The 24,618-nt window shown below is 36.7% G+C and overlaps 1 protein-coding gene across 1 annotated transcript; it reads right to left on the bottom strand.

Moving 5' to 3' along the window:
• Positions 1-23,367: 23,367 nt before the first annotated feature.
• LOC149533694 (uncharacterized) lies at positions 23,368-24,094 on the bottom strand. Its single transcript, XM_089805901.1, has 2 exons — positions 23,676-24,094; positions 23,368-23,530 (listed from the first exon to the last, which is right to left on the bottom strand). The coding sequence occupies exons 1-2, from the start codon at positions 24,092-24,094 to the stop codon at positions 23,368-23,370; spliced, it is 582 nt and encodes a 193-aa protein (XP_089662027.1).
• Between the last annotated feature and the right edge of the window lie 524 nt (positions 24,095-24,618).

The following is a 24,618-nucleotide window of genomic DNA, read 5'->3' as shown; positions in this document are numbered from 1 at the left end:
GAGAGGGAAAGTGAGAGGAGAGAGAGTGAGAGGAGAGAGAAAGTCATAGGAGAGAGTGAGAGGAGAGAGATAGGAGATATGAGAGAGTAAGAGTGAGAGTAGACAACGTAAGGAGACAGTCATAGGAGAGAGAGTGGGGAGAGAGAAAGTGAGAGGAGGGAGAGTAGAGATATAATGAGGAAAGTGACAGTGAGGAGAGAGAGAGGAGATAAAGTGAGGAGAGAAAGAGAGTAAGGAGAGAGATGGTGAGGAGAGAGAGAGTGAGAGGAGAGAGATAGGAGAGAGTGAGGAGAAGAGAATGCGAGGAGAGAGATACTTAGGAGAGGGAAAGTAAGAGGAGAGAGAGTGAGAGGAGAGCTCAATAGAATAGAGAGAGAAAGTCAAAGGAGAGAGAGTGAGAGAAGAGAGATAGGAGAGAGTGAGGAGAAGAGAGAGTGAGGAGAGAGAGGAATTGAAGAGAAAGTGAGTGAGGAGAGAGAGAGAGTGAGGATAGGAGAGGAGAGAAAGTAGAGAGAAAGTGAGAGGAGAGAGAAAGTAAGAGGAGAGAGAGCAAGGAGAGAAACTATTCAGAGAAACTAAGTGAGATTCAAGTGAGGCAAGTGAGAAGAGAGAGAGTGAGGGGAGCTTAGAGAAAACTTAAGGAGAGAGGAAGTGCTCGAAGAGAGAGAGAGAGGGAAAGAGAGTGAGGAGAGCAAAAGTGCTTAGAGAAAGAAAGTGAGTAATTTCTATCCACCTAGTAAAAGATTTTTGTTTTTCGTTTTCTATCTAGTCCTAGAGATTTTTCTTTTCTAAAAGTATTATTTTTCCAACTTTTTTTTTAATTATGTTTTCCAACTATAGTCTAGATAACTATGTTTTTTCAACTATACTTTAAATAACTATTTTTTTCAACTATAGTTTAAAAACAAATATGTTTTTTCAATTATAGTTTATATTTTTCCAATATTTCTATCCACCTAGTACTAGATTTTTATTTTTCATTTTCTATCTAGACCTAGAGTTTTTCATTTTTTAACTCTATTATTTTTTCCAACTATAGTTTTAACTATGTTTTTCCAATATTTGCTAATTATTGTTATGTTCAAACTATCCAACATGATAAAAAACACTAATTTATGTGCATAAAAGTAACTACAATAACATGTAAACATAAAACTAATTAAGATACATTACAAAATAACTAAACTTTCATTAAAAACAACTAAAAAATCATAAAAAACAACTAAAAATTCATTAAAAATAATTAAATACTCTTATAAACACAAAAATGAACAAAATACATACTTGAATGCTCGAAAGAAGTAAAAAATATAGATGAAGACACTATTGCAACCTATTACGTCACTAGCTTCTTACTAAGCCCTTGGGTCCACTGATCCAAAAAATAAAAAATGACAAATAATAGGCAAAATTAGAATTTAAATGTCGACATCTATAGGCCTTTGATCGAAGCTAGCTAACGATGTGCCATGTGGGGCTTCGATCAAAGACTGTACTAGAAGGGCTTTGATCTAAGCCCTAAGATACCCTCATTTGAAGGCCCAACTTCATTTGAAGCCCATTTCTATATCCAACCCCACTTTCCACCTGATTTCTTGGTAATGGAAAGTGGGAAGCATTATTGTGGCTTGCCCAACTTGAGATATTTGGGTTTTGCCCAAACCTTGCTACCTTTTTATACTGCACACCACTTTTGTTTTAATTAACATAAGGCCATGCAACCAATATACAACTAATCTCAATACTACAATTTTCACTGACTGATCATCTTCTCAACCAACACTACCACACAAGCCAGTAATGCCACATCCATGTTTATTGGAGGTTGCTAGTTTATGTGAGCTACATTGTGATTGTCGCTAAGGTTCTACAAATTTTGTTAGAGCCATTGAATGCCTTATGCCAATCCTTTGTAGATCATGTTTTATAGACACTTAGTTTCTTAGGGTGTGGGTTTGATTACCCTTATTCCAAGTCATGTCTCATTCCACATTCAAGGGATATTCATTTCCTACAACCTAGCTTGGTTCACATGTTTTCCAATATTATTCCTTTCATTGTTTCCAATTTTTCTCTACTACACTTAAAATGACAAGGGAGGGCCACTCAGCTGTTACGATCTTAGATTCTCCACGTCACTAGTTTGGAGTTTGTTTTGTTGTTGTCTTTTTTGTTTTCAATCAGAAGATGACCATTTGCTCAAGTGCACATCCTCCATGTTAATTATGTTCCACATATTGTATGGTCCTTTCTATCCTTCTACATGGATTGTAAAATATGTTCTCCCAAATGCTATTATTCCAGATGACTACTTATTGTACTCTTGGCTAAGTGTCCTCCTCCATAGAATTCTCATCAAACTTTAGTGGCTTTCCTTGTCTCAATGATTCAAAGATATTCTATTCACCTCCATCCATAGTCATTGGTCAAGACTATATCCTTTATAATAATAATAGTTAATATCTCAATGCACTAGGTATGAAAAAATTATTATTGACTTGGTCATTGTATTATCTACCACAGTTTCCTTATGTAGTTCACCAATGTTTATTTTCCTTGATTTTCTTTCACATGTATATATCTATCATGTCATCTATGAATTAACGCCCCCTGGAAGCACTACAACATGTTTTGTGGACCTTGTTCATGGTGCATGTGTCTTTTAGTGAGATTTTTTTAATGAATAGTCCTTTTCTATTAATAAATAATATACTAGTTACAATTCACAAAAAAGGGTCAGGGGATACAAGATCACCCCATGAGAGTTCACACGACCAAAGTCGAAACCAACAACTATTCATAAAAAAAAACATTAACCCCTTAGTCTGCCAAAGTAGTGCCAACTAAGGGGGGTAGTTCATCGCGACCATGGAAACCCCAGTCATCCCTGAGATTGGCAAGTGGGATGGGAATAGTCCAACAGTCAGCAACATCATCAGGGGCCTAGTCTTCATATTTTGTATTAGTTTGTGAGGGTGAAATAGCCAACTCTAGGCGAATAGGCCATTTGCAAGAAACAACACAAGGAGCACCAAGAGGAGGAGCCACCAGACCTGATGACCAACCTAAGCCACAACGAGGCTAAGAAGTTGAGCGACATTGCCAACCACCATTGCCACCACTAGGAGAGTGGTGGCAAGAAGCTTGTGAGCATGGCATGTGAGAGCGGCAAGTAGAAGAGTTGTGCCCCTGGTGACAGGCCCTAGACGGAGTCCAATCAGCTGAGGCATCAGAAGACACTCTAGCAACCATATAGGGAGCATTACCCCAATGATTGAGTAGATCCTGAAGGTGGGCCACTTCCAGAGCGACCTTCTTGGCTTGGGCTTGAATTTGCATCATTACATTGTTACAAATGCATGCTTTAGTGTACATAGCAACATTTATGTCAAGAAAAATGTGAGTGAAAAGAACAAAATTCCTATCTTTCCACAAAGTAAACAAAATCTCCATCTTGAAGGTATGCTAGATCTGGAAACTACCTAGGGAACTTGGGGGAGTCACCCAACAGAACCATATGCTAGGAAAAAGGTTTTGACTAAAAAGGCTTAAAGAAATCATGAATCCAATGCCAATAATTTTGGGCACATCTATAGAACAAAAAAATATGCAAAAAAGGCTCTGGCTATCCATAGAATGGACACTGAGGATATGAAACCCCGATATGCTTGAGCTGAGGTCCAAGGGGAAGACTTTGAAACACCAAGCACCAAGAAAAATGAGCAATCTTAGGCTCAATAATGGCACTCCAAATAGTGTTGAAACACTTTCTCCACTAAGAAAGGGAAGATTGCAGATGCCAGTGCTAGTTGAGGGTATCCACCATCATCAGATGGGGATAAAGCCATCGATACCCCAAACTTGGTTTGTAGCTAGTGAAGGGAGTGGCAGAATACCACTTCTAGTCTATCAACCAAGGTCGAATAGACTGAATATCCACCTTGTGAATTAAGTGATCTAGAATTGCCGAAAGCAACAGATCAAAAGTCTACGAATCTGAATGGGAAAGATGGAACTGGACTTGCATATCTTCCCAAGATCTAAGACTCATAGAGACCTTGGAAAAGAGTTCCTTAGGTGTCTTGATGCCACGTTTGAAAAATATAGAGCACAAGCACCTTGAGTCTTGGCTAGAGGAACACCTTGGATGGCAAATAGTGGAGACCACCAAATGTTCTACTGATTCAAAGAGAGCCCATCATGGAACCCATCACTAAACCAGTGAAGCCAAGGTTTGATAGCTTCTCAAGCTTTCCATATGCTCTTGATAAAAAAAGAGCCCTGAATGTGCATAGGTTCCTGCATGATGAGAAGGTTTTGAAATCCAATCCCCTTCCATGTAGGCCTATTAACAGGAAACCCAAAAGTAATGTATTGTCGAACCAAAACTTTATAAGCTTCATCTTTATTATTGGCATGTATAATCCACTTGGCACAAAGTGTGAGGCCTTGCTTCTATGTGAAAAGAAGGCCAAGGCCTCTAGACTCTTTGGGGAGACAACAAAAATCCTAGTGCACTCTATAAAAGCCATGATGGTTAGAACCATAAGCCCATGGAAAGTCATGGAGAAATCACTCTAATTTTAGATATGAAGCTTTGGAAGGAGCCCAATAGGAAGAATAATAAACATGCATAGCCACTAGGACCTTTGAACAAATCTGGAATTTTTCCACAAGAGAAAGGGGTTTAGTAAGCCAATAGTCAAGCTTCTTTTCAATTTTTACAAGCACAACATTCCACAAATCTGCTAGCGAAGCTTTAAAAGAAAAGGGAATGCCCAAAAAGTGAAAAATCTCCCCATGTGTGACCCTTTTTCAATCAAACTGGTCAAGCCATTTTGGAGATGGAAGAAAAGATTGCCTATAGCAAAGAATCTTGTGCCATTGAATAGCAAAACTAGGCTTGACAAAAGGTGTCCAAGCATTAGTAATGTTCTCCTCATCCTCCAAAAGAGTGAGAAAGGAATCATTATCAAAGTTCCCATTGACTAATTGAGATGAGGAATCTAGTAAGGAGATGCCACGAACCAAACCAAAGGAAAAAAAGTGGGCCAACAAGTAACCAAACCCTTCAACAACAAGAACATATAAAGTCGGAGCCATAGGAAAACATTGTCAGATAGAGAGAAAGATCCCAAAGGCTTTAGATTTAGAGCCATTGATAGTAATACAAGCATTAGCATCTCCAAAAAGAATCTTCACAGATTTACAAAAATTGGGACCGAAACCTAAAGCTTGAAGCATAGCCAAGAATATGAAAGGCCATTTAATTTGATCATAAGCTTTAGCGAAATTGATTTTCAAAAACACAGATGGCTGATTTGATTTGTGAACCCATTCCATGCCTTTCTAGACAACAATGATGTTGTCAAGAATATACCTAGACTTAATGAAGCTAGTTTGCTTGGGCCGCACAATTAAAGGTAGGAGATGGAAAATTTTAAGAGATATTGCCTTAGCAATAAACTTATAAGACACATTAAGCAAAGTGATGGGCCACTAGTTATAGATATCCTCAGGATTTCCAGATTTAGGTATGAATTTGATGTTTCCTTTGTTGATAATGGCTCCTAAACTCTTAGAATAATAGGCTTCAAGATAAACTTTGTGCAGGTCTGGACCAATAGACTCCTAGAGGTGCTTGTAAAATTCATAGGGAAACCCATCACACTCAGGGGATTTGTCATCAGCCATGGAAAAGACCACCTCCTTGAGGTCTCAAATGGTGAGAAACTACTCATAGAAATCACATTGCTCAATTGCTAGGTAGTTTAGAGCAACATAAATACACCTTCTGAGGGCTTCCTCCTGAGAAACCGAATTTCCCTGTGAAGCAAAAATAATTTCATAGTGGTGAACAAAAGTTTGCAGGATGTTAGGGAGACTGAAGAGAACATAATTGCCATGTTTGATCTTCTTAATCCCAAAATTGGTATGGTGGGGTCTAGGAGCTTCAAAAAACTCTTTAGAAGCCTTATTGCCAACCTCCAACCAATGGAGGTGAACTTTGATTTGGGCCCCTCGAGCAACATAATTATCTGTAATCTACTTATCATGATGAAGCTTGGCAAGCTAGATTTTCAAATCAACATCAAAAGGGTTAAGGGTGAGAGCTTTAGAAGCTTTCTTGAGAGCTGTGGTAGTTAATTCATAAGAACATCACCTGAAAACCACCAATTGTCACACATAGATTGCAGAAATCTAGCAATTCTGGTAACAAAACTGTCTCACCATTGAATCCAACTTGTATGAGAAAGCAGACATGGCTCCAAATTCTAGACACGTAGGATATGAGTAATAGTGGAAGCATGTGTCAACACTGATGTATTGACAAAAAATTGTGTCCTAACAGCTCATTGGATAGCTGTGTGCCAAGAAATGGTAAAATAAATGGGATAGTGGTCGGATAACATCACATCTAGTAGAGGAATGAAAAGTAAATTTCGATCCTCAGAAAAGGAGAAAAAAAAATATGCAGTAATCATGGCATGATCAATACATTTTAAAATGCAGTTTGAGCCAACTCAAAAATTAGACCAAGTGTGCCACCCCATTATGCTGGTGGCGGTTAGTATTGGGATCATAAAGGCCCAATTTATTATGCATGTAGTGCCAGGCTTCCCTTTTCCCAATTGTCCAGCGAAAAGGAAAAATGTCATCTTTGTCAGAGGCCAACTCAACCATATTAAAATTACCACACATAACCTAAGTACCTAAAGGCAAGTTGGCAACCATCCAACACCACAATTGAGATCTTTCTACAACATCATTGGAAGCATAAACATTAACTACTCCAAAGGAATGATTGTTGATAGAAAGAAAAAGCCAAATTATTCTGTGCATGGGGTCAGAAACATGCGAAATAATAGCAAAATGAAGACGAGGTGACATAAGAGTAACTACACCACCTCTACCAATTTCGTGCTAAGAGGAAAAAATAATGCCATTTGACCAAATGATGCAACATGTAGAAGAAAGCATGAAACCAAAAATTTTAACCTCTTGCATGCAAAGGAAATTTAAATTACCAAGTCTATGATGGGTGTCCCTAACATAGTACTTTCTGAGAGGTTTGTAAGACCTCGCACATTCCATGATAAAAAATCATGGAAACTCTTCCATATTTTCTTCGTCCTCAAGAGAGAAGTAACTATTTTGCAAGAAAGTTGAAACTTTGTTGAAGCTAGAAGGAAACTTTTTTTGACTAATAGCCCATTGTTTCTCCTCTAATTTCTCAGCATGTTTGGGAGGATTGTGAGAATGCTGGACATTTTGATTCATGATGGGTGATGCAAAAAAAAGAGTATGAATCACAACTAGAGTGGTAGCCCTTACGGCCACCTTGATCCCCTATGAACTACCAGGGTTTGAAACCTGAGAAATAATATGATTTGACTTCGAAAAACTATCATCAACCCTACAATGGTTGGGGTTTGCACTCCTGTTGGAATAGGAGGAACTAAAATGAAAGAAACATATGACTATTTAGGAGCCAATGGAGCCATTCCCTTGCACCCAACAATAGTCCATTCCTCCTTTTATTTTCCTTCAGCTAGTTTGGTAGGGGCCTCCTTAGGTAGGGATTTAACCTTTGGCACTGCCAAAGGGCAATCCTTGATCTTGTGTTCTACTGATTGGTACCTATAATAGGTGTTGGATAGGTTCAAATAGAGCACCTTCTAAGAGAAGGTTTGAGAATCAATCTACATCTCCACAGAATCCTTGAGATCCTTGGAAAGATCAACCTCAATGCAAACACATTTATGAGGACAAGCATTAAAAAAAAATTTATTTTCCTTAGTAACAACTTTTTCAAGAATATTGGTAATGGACTCAATAAAAGGCCAACACAACAAGGGCAGACCCGAGAACTCAACCTACACAAGAACCCTAAGCTTTTTGTCATCATAGATAGTGAAGTCTTGCGACCATCTTTGAAAAACTAGCAAGGAGGAATGCACTGACCAAGGGCGATTGTTAAAAACTGCGTCTACCTAAGATAGGTTGGCAAAACGAAATAAAAAAAACCTTTGGTAAGGTTTTGCACAACGTCAAGGTAGACTCCATGAGGAGTCAAACTCTTGTTAACCCATTCTTGGAGCATAGCTTCAGGAAGAGTCCTACCCACAAAATAACCTATCAAGGTATGTTGTTCAAACCAATCACAAGTAGCATCAAATTCTTGCATTAAAGGAAGGATAATATTAGGAATGCCTCATGAAAGACCTTCAGGATGTATTTGCAAGGACATTTGTTCAATGGAGGCATCATGGCTTTCTAGAGAAAAAATGTGAATACTAGTATCAACAAGTGGGTCACCATTGGTTAGGGCTATTATAAACTAGCCTAAAAACTCCCGCACTAAATGTGGTTTGACAAGTGATAAACATAGAAGAAGAGTTCAGACAAAGATTCATATGCAAGGAAACTCAAAAAATGCATGAAACCCTAGCAAAGCAAAAAACCTCTCCTATAAGTCAATCTTAGTGAGATATTCAATACACTCAGTCACAATAAATTTCCATCTAAGACATTTTGACGAGCAATTCATATACTTTCTCTGATCTCCAATACACCCTATACACTGTGTTCATGCTTTCACATCTCGATACCTATTGGTCACATTTCCTGGAGGTTTATAAAGACTTTTCAAAAAATGTATACATGCATAAACCATGATCACACCTATTCGAGATCCACAATTCATTTGGTATTTTCTACCATTGTGTTTATGTAATAAACCCTACAGGTTATAACTTCTTCAAACACCAAAATTCTTTATACTTTAGTTGTTTGACATTTCGTCAAACACTTTGCAAGAAAGCTCTGATACCACTATAATAACCCCTCAAGGAACTAATATTCAAATGATATTCTTTAGGTATTCTTAGTGCAAATACATGGAAATGAGATGCAAACAATGATGACAAATTTTTTTATTCTGAATTATTACAGCAAAATCATATGCTGATGAAGTACAATGATAATAGTGATGCCTGGGAATGGAAATGAATCAAGCATAGACACTGTAGCATGACATCTTGCATTCGTACTGTAGCAATCAAAATTTATTCTCCAATTTAAGCACAAAATAGAACTCCTAAATTGAAACTCTCCCAAATACTAAATTCAATGGATATTTCACCACCTCAAATGGTTGCAACACTGAAGAGTTAACATTCTCCAATGGCTGGCTGAAATCGGAAACCTTAGTTTCTTCTCCCAACTTGATATCAAATGCACTTCACAAAATCGGATGATAAACAATGAAACTCTCACCTCTTTTTATACTTTTCCTTGATCCTCATAGAAGGAAATAGAATAATTAATAATTGCATTTTCTAGAAGTTTCGCCCTTCCAATAATTAATGCACTTGCTAGAAGCTTCTCTCTTGCAATACAATAATTAAATAAAATATTTAATAATTGCATTCTTTAGAAGTTCCCCCTCCCAATAATTAATGCACTTGCTAGAAGCTTCTCCCTTGCAATAAAATAATTAATTGTGCTTCTAGAAAATTAAATTACTACAAGCTTCCCCCTTCCAATAATTAATGCATTCTCTAATAAATTAAATTAATTAAATATAACGTCAATTTTTTTTTATACTTTATAAGAAATTAATTTAATCAATTTCTTCTTATTTCTCCACTTAGCCTTCGAAGAATGTAAAGGCTAAGAACTCCACTGATATGCTAAAAAGATGAGGACATTACAGTTTGCCCTCCCTGAAAAGAATCCCACTCATTCCTTGCTTGTCAGAGCTCATCTGCAATATCTGTTACCATAGCATCAGGTGTGAGTGTTGGAGTTTCTTCCCTGAATGTAAGAGGTGTGGGTTTGTCAGCTGTCCCAGACTGAGTCCTATGTCGTAATCCTGCTATGCTCCTGTCATCTTGGTCATGATTATTTCTCCTATTTTTCCCAATCAAATGTTGCATCATAGCCATCATTTCCTATATACTTGCCTCTATTGACTGTAGAAGCCTATCCTAACGCTGTAAAGCCTCATCATCTCTTATAATTCTGGGTGGGCTTTGAGAATTTCTATCAGCCATGTTCTCAGCTATGTTGGTTCCTTGTGTAAATACAACCCTTTTATTTTTTCTTTTGTAAACTAAATTGAATGGTGGCTGCATAAACCCTATCAGGCTAGCAAGAAATCGCTCTGATACCATTGTAATAACCCCAACAGGTTATAACTTCTTCAAACACCAAAAAAAATATTTATACTTCAATTGTTTGACATTTTGTCAAACACTTTACAAGCAAGCTCTGATACCTCTGTAGTAACCCCTCAAGGAACTAATATTCAAATGCAATTTTTTTGGTATTATTAGTGCAAATACATGGAAACAAGATGTAACAATGATGCCAAAATTTTTGATTCTAAATTATTACAGTAAAATCATATGTTGATGAAGTATAATGATAATAGTGATGCTCGAGAATGGAAATGAATCAAGCATAGACACTATAGCGCGACATCTTGCATGCATACTATAGCAATCAAAACTTATTCTCCAATTTAAGCACAAAATAGAACTCCTAAATTGAGGCTCTCACAAATACCAAATTCAATGGATATTTCACCACCTCAAATGGTTGCAACACTGAAGAGTTGATGTTCTCCAATGGCAGGCTAAAATCGAAAACCTTAGTTTCTTCTCCCAACTTGATATCAAATGTAATTCACAAAATTGGATGACAAACAATGAAGCTCTCACCCCTTTTTATACTTTTCCTTGACCCTCGTAGAAGGAAATACAATATTTAATAATTGCATTCTCTAGAAGTTTCCCCCTTCCAATAATTAATGCACTTGCTAGAAGCTTCTCTCTTGCAATACAATAATTAAATAAAATATTTAATAATTGCACTCTCTAGAAGTTTCCCCCTCCCAATATTTAATGCACTTGCTAGAAGCTTCTCCCTTGCAATATAATAATTAATTGTGCTTCTAGAAAATTAAATTACTAGAACCTCCCCCCTTCCAATAATTAATGCATTCTCCAATTAAATTAATTAAATATAAGGTCTCTCTCTCTCTCTCTCTCTCTCTCTCTCTCTCTCTCTCTCTTTGACTTTTGAATTTATAAAAAATTAATTTAATCAATTTCTCCTTATTTCTCCACTTAGCCTTTAGAGAATGTAAAGGCTAAGAACTCCATTGATATGCTAAAAAGATGGGGATATTACAGTTCGCCCTCCCTGAAATTGCTTGTCCTCAAGAAACTTTAAGTTTGGATGTTGAAAAATCTCCTCATTCTCCCGTGTTGTATCCTCAACTAGCAGGTCCTTCTATTTCACCAAATACTCCCTTATAGTGCACCACCTCAAGTTCCTTTCCTTGAAATCAATGATAGCCTCTGACACCAATATTAATTTTCCCTCATCATCAAAGGGAGGTAATACTGTAGAAAGCACCACATTCTGACCTAACGCCTTTTTGAGGCATGACACATGAAACACGTTGTGCACTCTGCTATTTGTAGGAAGCTCCAACTCATAAGCCACCTCACCAACTCGCTTGACAATCTTGAATGGTCCATAATAACATGGCTTGAGTTTCTCTGCACCACTCTTCTTGAGAGTGGACTGCCTATATGGCTGCAACATGAGCTAGACCATATCATCTACCTCAAAACTACGCTCAGTCCTCTTTTGGTTTGTATACTTCTTTTCCTAGTTTTGAGCTCTAACAATGTTGTCCCTAAGAGTAGCAACTAAATCCTTACTCTCTTGTAATAGTTCACCTGCACGGGGTACCTGACTATCACCCAACAACAAATCTAAGAAACTTGGTGCCTCATAACCATAAAGTGCCATGAAGGGTGTCATTTTTGTAGTCATATGATATGTAGTATTTAGCAATACTCACAGAGATACATCCATCTAACCCAAGCTCACTGCTGAGCTGCCACATAATTCCTCAAATACCCTTCCACCCATTTGTTCACAATCTCCGTTTGACCATCGGTCTGTGGGTGATAACTGGTGCTAGGTGTAAGCTCAGTACCACAATCATAATACCTCTTGCTAGAAGTGACTCATGAAGTGGCTGTCCCTGTCACTCACAATGTTCTGAGGCAAACCATGTAATCTAGAAACCTCCTTGAAGAAGACCTCTGTCACCTGAGCTACTAAGTATGTAGTAGTGATAGGGAAGAAGTGAGCATATTTTGTTAGCCTATCCACCACCACATAGATACCGCCCCTGGGCCTTGGGCAAGCTTGTGATAAAATCCATGGAGATGCACTCCCACTTCTTGTCAGGCATAGGAAGTGACTGTAGGAGCCCTACTGGATAAGTGTGCTCTTGTTTGTTCTACTGGAAAACAAGACACTCACGCACATACTGTAAAACATCAGCCTTAATCCCCTTCCAAGTGAACAACTTCCAAACTAACTTGTAAGTCTTGAAATACCCAGGATGGCCTGTTGTAGGTGAATCATGGAGTGCTCTCAAAATCAACTACTTCACTTTCAATCCCGGGACTAAGTAAATTCTATTCTTGTAAATGATCAAATCATCTACAAGAGTGTACTTGGTGTCGATCGATGTTCCCTCCACTATTTTAGAGGCCCATGTGTCTTTGGCATATTTTGCTACAATCAAGTGTCACCAATCCTCTGATATCTGAATCATAGAAGTGAAGTGTGGCCTATGAGATAAAGCATCTGCAACAATATTCTGTGTCCCCTTAACATATGTGATATCAAAATCATAGGCCTGTAACTTACTCACCCACTTCTGTTGACAATCATTTAGGTCTCACTATCCCAAAAAGTGCCTCAAACTATTATGATAAGTTTTAATACAAAATTTGCTGCCCACAAGATACTGTCTGAATTTGGCCAAGGCATGCATGATGGCCAACATCTCCTTATCATATATGTTGAATGATCTCTCGGGCCCTTTGAGTTTCTTGCTCTCATAAGCTATAGGATGCTTGTCTTGCATGAGTACAACACCAACTCCCTCTCTAGAAGCATCACATTGAAGCTCAAATGGCTTCGTGAAATCAAGAAATGCTAATACTAGGCATGTAGTCATTATTTCCTTGAAATGCATGAAACAATCTTGTGCCTCTCGAGTCCACACAAATGCCTCTTTCTTCACCAAATCTATCATAGGTGTTGCATGCCGTGAATAGCCACTGACAAACCTGCGATAGAATCCACATAGACCAAGGAACCCCCTCAACTGTGTAAGGTTCTTTGGTGGTGGCCAATCAACAATACTGCAGATCTTTTTAAGATCCATCCACACTCCCTCCACACTAATGATGTGTCCAAGATACAACAACTCTGTCATCCCCAAATCACATTTGGACTCCTTGGCATAAAAGTACTCCCTCTATAAAATGCTCAATACTATCTCCAAGTGTTCTAAATGTTCCTGCCAAGTCCTGCTATAGATCAAAATATCATCAAAGAAAACCAGCACAAATCTCCTCAACTGATGGTGGAAGACCCTGTTCATAGTGGATTGAAAAGTGGTAGGTGCATTAGTCAAACCAAAAGGCATGACTACAAACTCAGAGTGCCCACAATGACATCTGAAAGCAGTTTTCTCAATATCTTGCTCTTGAACTTTGATCTGGTGATAGCCTGATCTCAAATCATTTTTTTGTGAAATAAAAAGCCCCATTCAATTCATCTATCAACTCATCGATGCGTGGGATGGGATACCTATTCTTTATAGTTCTCTTATTCAACACCTTGTAATCAATACACATCCATAGAGTACCATCCTTATTTTTTACCAAAACAATAGAAGACACAAAAGGTGACTTACTTGGTCTGATGTGTCCCATTGCTAGCAACTCCTTGATGGTCCTCTCGATCTCATCCTTGAGTTGTTCTGAGTGCCGGTATGGTGTGATCAAGACATTCTTAGTGCCTTCATCTTGATAATGTGCTCAATGCCTCTATCTAGTGGCCTACTTGGTGGAATCTCACTAAATACATTCTCATACTTGATTCTCAATTTTTGAATATCCAGATGATATTCAGTCTTATGCTGCTCCTCCTGGGTAGGCATCAAGGTGCATATTTCCGCCCACTCTATATCATCATGCTTGGCTAATCTCTCCATCTGCCTAAATGAGATAGTCCTGACATCATCATTACAGATAGCCTTCAACACATGAGTCCTGCCATCCACCTTGAATCGTATCTCCATATCCTTTAGTCTTAGGGTAACCTCCTCCAAAGAATGTAGCGACTACATCCCAAGTATTGTGTCCATGTCACCCATGTTGACCACATGATAGTTTTCCTTGAACTCATAGTTGTTCAGGCACAAAAGTAGATCTCGCACCATCCTGTCACAACGAAGAGTATATCCATCAGCTACCTTGACTCTCAATCCCTTGAACTCCTCAATAATGAGTCCATGCCTCTCCACGAATTGTGCATCAATGAAATTATGCATGGCACCTGTATCCAATAGAGTAATAACCTTCTGTCCAACCAAGACTCCCCAAAGTCTGAAAGATCGCTCTCTTTGAATACTAGACATATGTGCCTCCTGTATATGTAGCTTTGGAGCCTCTTTTTTCTCAACACTATCTACCTCCTATTTACCCTTTGCCTCATCAGGATCCTCATCATGGTGCTTTGAGCTATCGCCGAACCCTCATAATAAGCCCACATCACCCAGCTAGCCTTCCTCTTAGGCCTCATAGGACAGTCATGACCAAACTCATAGGGACCTTTGCAAAAGAAGCATATCTTCTTCTTACAAAGGTCATTGAGCATCTCCTTATCCAAAGGTGTAGTTGACTTGCCTTTTGAGTCACTAGCCTTCCCTTTACCCTTGTTGAATCCCCCTTTGTTATCTCTAAATGATGAAGAACCCTTCGAACTAAACCAGTTTGCTAGAGCTGCAAGTTTCATACTGTGGACTTTCTTCATGGCTTCCTATAATGTAGGAGAAACAAAGGCCTTTACCCACCCCTTGAGTGGTTTAGTCAATCCTTCTATGAATAAAATGACTAGCCTCCATTCTAAAATGTCAGACACCATCACTGCAAACTTATGGAAGTCATTGATAAATTGTTCTAAGCCTCCTGACTATCTCAACTAGGCTAACTCCCAAAAATAAACTTCGAGATCCTTTTTATCAAACCTTTCTATCAATCTATCCATGAACTCCTGATAAGTGATTACTTGATTGTGTTGCAATGTGATCATGCCATGTGTCCACCAATCATGAGCTGCCCCATCTAAGTGTAAAGTGGCATCCTTGAGTGCTTCAAATTCGATCATAGTCTTCAGAGATAGGAAAGTATCCACCTTATGAATCCAAGCACGAGCAATCATTTTCCCACTGCCATCAAATGTGGGTAATGCCAACTTATTGGTGACCTATTGCAACTCACTGTGTTTATCTGCCTGCTTCTGCTTGGCAGCTCTATAGTTCAGGTTCCTATCAAATGTCCATCTGTCCTATACATATGCTGGTAATGAACCCCACTCATTCCTCGCTTGCTGGAGTTCATCTACAATATCTGTTACCATAGCATCAGGTGTGAGTGCTACAGTTTTTTCCTTGAATGTAGGATGTGTGGGTCTATCAGTTGTCCTAGACCGAGTCCTATGTTGTGATCCTGCTATGCTCCTGTCATCCTAGTCATGATTATTTCTCCTATTTTCCCCAATCAAATCTTGCATCATAGCCATCATTGCTTATGTACTTGCCTCTATTGACTATAGAAGCCTATCCTAACACTGTAAAGCCTCATCATCTCTCATAATTCTGGGTGGGCTTTGAGAATGTCTATCATCCATGTTCTCAACTGTGCTGGTTCCCTGCGTAAATAGAGGCCTTTTTTTTTTCTTTTGTAAACTAAATTGAATGGTGGCTGCATAAACCCTATCAAGCTGGCAGGAAACGACTCTAATACCATTGTAATAAAACCAACAGGTTATAACTTCTTCAAACACCAAAATTCTTTATACTTTAGTTGTTTGACATTTCGTCAAACACTTTTCAAGCAAGCTTTGCTACCACTGTAATAACCCCAATAGGTTATAACTTCTTCAAACACCAAAAAAAATCTTTATACTTCAGTTGTTTGACATTTCATCAAACACTTTGCAAGCAAGCTCTGATACCACTGTAGTAACCCCTCAAGGAACTAATATTCACATGCAATTCTTTTGGTATTATTAGTGCAAATACATGGAAACGAGATGCAACAATGATGCCAAAATTTTTGATTCTGAATTATTACAGAAAAATCATATGCTGATGAAGTACAATGATAATAGTGATGCCTGAGAATGGAAATGAATCAAGCATAGACACTGTAGCGTAGCATCCTGCATGCGTACTGTAGCAATCAAAATTTATTCTCCAATTTAAGCACAAAATAAAACTCCTGAATTGAAGCTCTCCAAATAACAAATTGAATAGATATTTACCACCTCAAATGGTTGCAACATTGAAGAGTTGACGTTCTTCAATGGCTAGCTAAAATTAGAAACCTTAGTTTCTTCTCCCAACTTGATATGAAATGCAATTCACAAAATCGAATGATAAACAATGAAGCTCTCACCCCTTTTTATACTTTTCTTTGACCCTCATAGAAGGAAATAAAATATTTAATAATTGCATTCTCTAGAAGTTTCCCCCTTCCAATAATTAATGCACTTGCTAGAAACTTCTCTCTTGCAATACAATAATTAAATAAAATATTTAATAATTTCATTCTCTAGAAGTTTCCCCCTCCCAATAATTAATGCACTTGCTAGAAGCTTCTCCCTTGCAATAGAATAATTAATTGTGCTTCTAAAAAATTAAATTACTAGAAGCTTCCCCCTTCCAATAATTAATGCATTCTTCAATTAAATTAATTAAATATAAAGTCACTCTCTCTCTCTCTCTCTTTTTTTTGACTTTTGACTTTATAAGAAATTAATTTAATCGATTTCTCCTTATTTCTCCACTTAGCCTTCGGAGAATGTAAAGGCTAAGAACTCCATTGATATGCTAAAAATATGGGGACATTACAATTCTATATGATGCAAAAGAACATAAGAGTGGATGTTGAATGAATGCATTTTCTACATACATCTATAAGCCTTATGTAATCAATATCTACAACTATACTTTGTGACAAGCAAGTCAAATGTATGCAAAAGTTGTTGAAGTCTATGCATTTCATCTTCTTTTCTACATTTGCAACTAGCTTCAAATGATACCATGTTGGTGTTTCTAAAGATTGCTACAAATGTACTAAGCATTGCTATAATGTATGACGTGTGTTTTTCAAATGCTTCGAATAGTTACATTTATATTGAGAATAAGCAATGAATAGACATCTCCCTTCATGGGACATGTCTATTCAATAATAGACAATTAATATAATAATATATTTAACCATATATATATATATATATATATATATATATATATATATATATATATATATATATATATATATATATATATATATATATATATATATATATATATATATATATATATTTCTCTCATATATTTATATCTCATATAATTATACATATGTTTATCCGACAAAAGCTATCAAACATCAAAATACAAGATACATGGACTTGTATTGCTCAAATCCTTCAATAACTATGCCAAGTATACTATAGAGTGTTGCCTAATAATATTAAGGCATGCATAGATAACAATAAACTTCCTTTTAAGTTTGATTATTTAACCCAAGTCATATTATAAGTCATAGTATTTCAATTTCAAACTTCAAAACTTGGTGGGTGGTATATAACCCCTCTTGGGTGGTTTTAGTGCCCTTATTTGTAGGACAACCCTCACAAAATTAGTAAACTTATGTAAAGTTAGTTCATGTAAATTATTTATTTTTTCCCAATTGCATACCAGAAGGAGAGGATGTTGAGGCAAAACTTAAGATTTATGATATTTCAATGATCCTATTTTTGAAAAGGAAAATTCACAATTTAAAAAAAAGTTATTGATTAAAAGTAAAATAGGTTCACTTTATATATAATATATAATATTATTTTTGTCAAAAATATATTAAAATTATAGTTTAAATTTTTTGTACAAGTTTCATCAATTTTTTAAAATAGATTCTTATGCGTTGATATAAATTTTTTAATAAATAATTATTAAAATATTTTAAATAATTGTAATTTTTAATCTAAAATAAATACTAATAAAAAATTGTTTACATTACCCTTTACCACCATATCTTGGTTTTTGTAACATTTAATTCAAAATAATAATGTCACATGTCTTTCATAATGTTCCTTTTTAAAAGCATTTATCAAACAATTGAAACAACTGACTTGTCATTGTAGATGTTCGTATGCTACATATCCTCTTCAGATCGATTTAGCAGGGTTTGTTTTCTCAAGCTTTCGAGGTTAATTTCTTACATTTCAAATCAATTTAGCAGAATTTGTTTCAACAAGCAATTTTTAATTTAGCAAATTTGTCTAGATTTTTAATTTTAATGGAGGTTTAGTATTATTTATCTAGTCGAATTGGTCCGGGGCATGATCGCGACCTCATCCCTTTGAGATGTCAGAGGTCTTGCACTCAATAAGACTTGATCCATGATGAGCTCTTTATGTATGAGCCTTTCTACTTCACCAACATGACAATTTTTGTAATTATTATATGATGCAAGTCTTAAGCTTTCTTATCGTTAAGATCACATACATTGTCTAAACATACATTTTCAAGCTCGTTTCTTGTAAAACAGATTGGTTCTACACATTTTCAAAATTTCAATTGCTTTAATATTTAATCCAACTTGTTTTGAATATGTGTTGTGGTAGAATAAAGACAATAAAACTATGAATAAACTTTAGATTTTTGATAATTAGGGTTTTCTCATAATATCTAAATCTAAGGTTTTCTTTTTAATGTATTTTAACACAAAGCTGATGCTTCTTCTAAATGTCATTGCCATAAACGTGTATCTTTTGCCTAAACATTATATGTTTCTTCAATTTTTACACGAGATGTTACATTACCCAGAAACCTTTTCCACTGAGATCCAAACAATGAGAAATATTATATCTATTATATTAGAGAATCATTGAGATCTAAACAGTTAAAAGTATGATATCTATTATAATATTGAATCCTCTTGAAAAAAGATATAATCTTATTTAAAATTTGTTTTACTTTTAACCTAATTCATTTATAATTTCGCTCCAACACTAATTCTCCTTTTTCTTTGAAGAAAAACCCCTATAGATTGTATTAAAATAAAAAACATAAGGATTAGCCTTATACAACAAACAAAATCATGGCTTCCATGAGAAGATCCAGAAATAGAACTTAGAAACCTTAAAAAGACTATCCCAATCAAAGTCTTTATTCCTATCATTCTAAGATAACTACTACATGCTGCTGCAGCTACAACAGGTGACAGAAAATCAAAACAACAAAGATCATCAGCAGTCCTTATGTTTTCATGCCTCATGTGTTCATCCTCTGTTGGTCCAAACTAAGAACCGTGCTTAGGCGCCTTAGCTTCCCAGCCCATCCAAAAGTTCGTTATTAGTGAACTCACGCTTCAATTTAATCTAGATTATCTAACACAGGTTCCTCCAAACCTTCAATAATTCATTTTTTAAGAGTTCCGTACTATTTTCAAAGCAGAACTTTCTTTTACTCATTTAATCTTAATACCTCATTCCAATATTTTGAGTAATTAAATACCAACATGTACTAATGTTTTCCAGCCTGAATCTATGATCTCTTTTGTTATGTTTTCCAATCTGAACTTATACCCTCTTTACCTAGAGCACCCACCTTCATAGCCAAAGTAAACATAAAATCACTTGATTGTAATATTTCTTAATTGAAGAGAGTTGAATATTATTTTTGCAGGAATTTAAGATTGCAATTGAAGCTGTAATGGATACTGAACAGAAATGGGCATGTGGTGAAATCTCTGAGAATCAAGGAAGTGAAGGTAATAGTAATAGTAATGCCCAAAGCAAAGAAAAAATCTCTGCTGCAAAGCCACCAAAAGCTCGCCCTGGTCGCCCCGCTGGATCAACAAACAAGCCTAAAATTGCAAGAATCAATTGCAGGAAGGCACTGGAGATTAAAGTTCTGGAAGTTGCAGAAGGTCATGATGTGATACACTGTTTGACTCAGTACTGCAAGAGGCATGAAATGGATGTGGGTGTTTTTGGAGCACGTGGAGCTGTGAGAAGTGCAGGAGTATATCAGCCTTGGATCAAGCTTCAAATCTTGGAGAACCAAGCTGAAATAATATCTCTGACTGGATATTGTTCTGCTTCTTCATGTTCTCTGACAGTAGTGCTTTCCCTTGGTGGCTCTCATTGCAGAGTTGTGCAAGGATTTGTTGGCAGCAGGCTCATTGGTAGCAGACTTATTGCCTCTGCTCCTTTTTATGTTACTGTTTCTCCTTATATCAATGCATCACATCATAAGGTAGTTACTTCTAATGGTAAAGATGGAAGCAACAGTAACATTATCTGTACTTCTGTTGGACGCTCTATGTCAAAACATCCACGTTTAATGAGTAGAGGACAAGGTTCATCTTCTTTGCCAAATGCAATCAATACCACCCTTGATGAAGATGCTCCTCAAATGGCTGGAGGTAAGTGTTGTTGCAAGTTTATTATTCTTTAGTTTTGAAGTTTTTATGTAATAAGATGTTTTTATAACTGTCAAGGGACAGTGGCTTAGTGCAAATCTAATCAGACTTTAAAAGGTGGTGGGAGAGCAGTTGTTTTTTCTGCATCTTGTGTTTTTGTTTTTTCCATTTCAAAGTTCTGAAAGAATATGCAGGTAGACTATATAAAAAGAATATGCCGATAGACTATATAAAATACATGCATCATGCAGTAGGAATTGATTGAAATATTGGTTATTTAGATATTATGGTTATAATTTCTGTTTTAACATGGTATTATCGTTAATGGTAGAAGTGATGGGAAATTAGATATCTTAGAAAAAACAATTTGAGATCAGTATCTACATCTATAGTTGGAAAACTCGCCAAATGCAAAAACTCGTCAAGCGCCCCAAAAGTTTAATCGGGAAAAACTCGGCAATTTAAAAAAAAAATTCGGAAAAAACTCGGGAACCTAAAAAACCGCTGAAATTTAATTAAAAATACATTTATTTTGCAAAATTTAATGAGAAGATGCATCTAATAAGTTAATTAAAGACAATACAAAAGAAAGAAACAAAGTTTAGATATATATAAATGCATAATGCGTACAAAATTGCATTCTCATGCAGAATGCTCATGGTAGGAAGCAAAATAGTAAATTACTAAATAGTTTCAATTTGTCAAACTAGAAGTAAATAGTAAAAGTCTAAATACATCAATACAATGTGACAATGCCAATCACATCTTCCTCTTTCCACTTGCACTAGCAGGAAAGCGAGGGGGTCTAGTCCTAGAAGAAGTGCCCTGCACTGGGATAGGGCGTGAGCTGCGTGACTGTGAACTCTGTGGCTGTGCCCCCTCGCTCGACGTCCCTACTGACTGGCTCAGCATCCTAGAAGAGGATGCATCTCCACCTAATGGTAATGTCTGATCCTCGCCTGAATCATCATCATCCTCGTCCTCATCCTCAATGTCATCCATAGTGAACTGAAAATCAGTGTCAACCTCCCCCTCCATGGCTTGCCTCTCCAAATCAGCGATCTCATCTGGTGTAAAAAATGGACTTGGCTCCTGTGCTGTCCAATCAGAATAAGGATCTATCTCATCTACATCAAGCGAACCAGGTAGTTCTAAGAGCTGTGACTTTTTTATGCGCAACTTAAGATTATAGTGCACATAAACAAGGTCATTAAGCCGTTTTTGAGTCATTCTGTTTCTTTTCTTTGTATGGATGGACTCAAATAAGCTCCAAATGCGCTCACAATGGGATGAGCTACAAGGTTGGGATAGGACTCTGAGAGAAAATTTTCTTAAATTGGGGGTATTGCCACCCCAACTTGCCCACCAAGCATTTGTAAAACAAAATTTAAAAAGTTATAAAGCAATAAAAAACAAAATCAGAAGCACAACTTATCAATTAGCAAAAGTTTTAAAGTTTGACGCTTTATCTGGTGCTTGAGTAGATCTTGCTCTCTTTGCTAGCATAGAAGAGAACAAAGGACCCCTTGATTCCACATAGATTTGTTGTTCGGTCACAATAAGGTCTCTCTCCTCTTCACTTGATATCATTCTCTCAATGCATTTAGAGAGACCTTCCATGACCTCTCCATTAGGATCTGAGTAGGAATCATCAACCCTAAAACAAATAGAAAATGATATCAAGTCTTACTACACAACCTTAAAAAGTAAAGTAAAATAAAGACTTATTAAAATCCCAACTTCAAGGACAATCAATTATCATAGTACCTGAATTTGGGATTGAGGAAGTAGCCTACTGCATGAATAGGTTGGTGGAGCATATTGTTCCACCTCCTATCAATTATTTCCCAAATGGGGTCAAATCTGAGACTGTCCCCGTGATAGTAACTTCTAACAGCCTCTTTCGCCCTATCCATGGCCTCATAAAGACCTCCCATTGAGGATTGCTGCCCATCACATGTGCGCAAGACTAGAACCAGGGGTAGAGACATCTACATTTGAAATTCAAAAAATACAAATTAGTTAATAACATAGTAAGTTATGAATTGAAAATGAAACTTGAATAAACTAAAAATATAATAAAATTACCTCCACAATCTCCTTAGCCTTTGCAAAAAAGCTATCATCAAAGACTATTCGTGCCACAACTTCTCCTTCGGGCTTCTTTGAGTAAGGTGAAGCAACCCAATCAGCACACACAAACATTTGCTTCAAAGCCAATATGTGGTCAAGAATACTTTGCAACGTCAAGAAGACCGTTGCAAACCTTGTCATAGCAGGTCTCATCAAATTTTTGCCTTTAGTGGCTTTTCTCATCAAACTGAGAACCTATGGGTGATTATAGATATATTTCGTGACTCGCCTAGCATCTTCCACAACTAAACTCACCCAATCAAGTTTTCCTATGTCCTCCAAAAGAAGGTCAAGGACATGTGCTGCAAAAGGTGACCAAAAAAGTGTGGGATGCCTCTCTTGGAGGATTCTACCTAAAAGATTAGCAAAAAATCAATAATCAGTAACAAACTTTCCATATTTAGTATTTACAAATTACATCAAATCTAAATTGAATAATACCATAGCATTACATTCATGATTCATATTGATTCAAATATAAAAAATTAAATCTACCTGCAGCCACATATGCTGCTGCATTATCTGTGATTATTTGCACCACATTCTCTATTCCCACCTCCATGACAACATTCTCCAACATTAAAGCCAATGTGGCTACATTTTTCACTTTGTTGGAGGCATCGACAGATTTTCAAAACACCACATCATCTTTGCAAGCAATCAAGAAGTTAATAATGGTTCTACTTCTTCTATCTGTCCACCCATCAGATAAAATGGTGCAGCCATACTTCTTCCACTCTTTCTTTTGGTCTTCTATCAACAATCTTGCCCTACCAACCGCTTTGTCAAGCAACCTACAAAATTTAAGTGTAATATTAAATAAAGTGTAAGTGTTAGTAAAAAATTAGGAAATAAGTCATAACAATTAAGATTTAAAATATAACAATGAACTAAAGTGAATCTCAATTATTTACAATTACTAAATAGTAAAATACTAACCTTCCACTCATATCCTTGCGATTAGGCAGCTTGTACCCTTTGCCTGATATTGTCATTGCATTCACCATATTGACCCAATAGGGACTATCAGCGGCATTCATTGAGATATTGTTGAAAAACCAAAAATCAGCTGCTGCAATATCAGTTTGCTCATGCACCTCCTTAAACCATGCAGTGCCCTCTAATGATGGCTGTGCTCCAGGTGTGTTCCTGGGCACAAAATAACCACCTATCCCTGATGGGGATCCGGATGGTGATGATGAAGAAGTAGGAGATGTAGAAGAAGTGGAACCGGTAAAAGAGAAATTTTTTTTGCGGATCCGTGGGCCACGAAGAGATCCTGGTATGTTCTCAAGTGCTTCTTCTTCCTCTTGCATATCAAAAGGAGCTCCTTCAGATTCAGCTATGGCTGCTCTCATAGATAATTTTGCCCTCTCCCTATTTAATTTTTTCTCTTCAACAGCTACAAGTAGAGCATGGATGAATCTTTTTTCTTCATCAGTTACCTTGAGACAAGGATTTGAGTCATGTTTCTTTATGCCTGCAAGGTGGTATTTGAGGCGGTTTATGCCTCCAGAAATAATTCTCTCACAGGGAATGCATATCACCTTCCCAATATCATTTGGACTTGGAGCTTCATAGGCATACCGTCATCCCTTATCTCTTGCATTTTTAGGCTGAGTGCCTATATATCCAGATGGGCATGGTGTTTGTGGCCACTCTTCTTGCGGGTTTGTCATGTTTTCTTAATGCTTGTCCGCTGCCCTACACATAAATAATTAAATTTATAGAAAAATGAATAAACAAAGTTAGAACTTAGAGTTAGAACTTAGAAGCTAGAAGTTTAAAACAACTAGGGTTTCAACTTTCAAATGATTTGAAATCATTTACAAACAACAACAAAAACAATAAAAGCTTTGCTTAACACTATAAATTTTTTTCA

Source organism: Cupressus sempervirens, chromosome 10 (genome assembly GCF_028749045.1).
Source record: "Cupressus sempervirens isolate cs-2001-9-10 chromosome 10, ASM2874904v1, whole genome shotgun sequence".
Classification (NCBI taxonomy): domain Eukaryota; kingdom Viridiplantae; phylum Streptophyta; class Pinopsida; order Cupressales; family Cupressaceae; genus Cupressus; species Cupressus sempervirens.
This window is presented reverse-complemented; position numbering and strand designations above follow the sequence as displayed.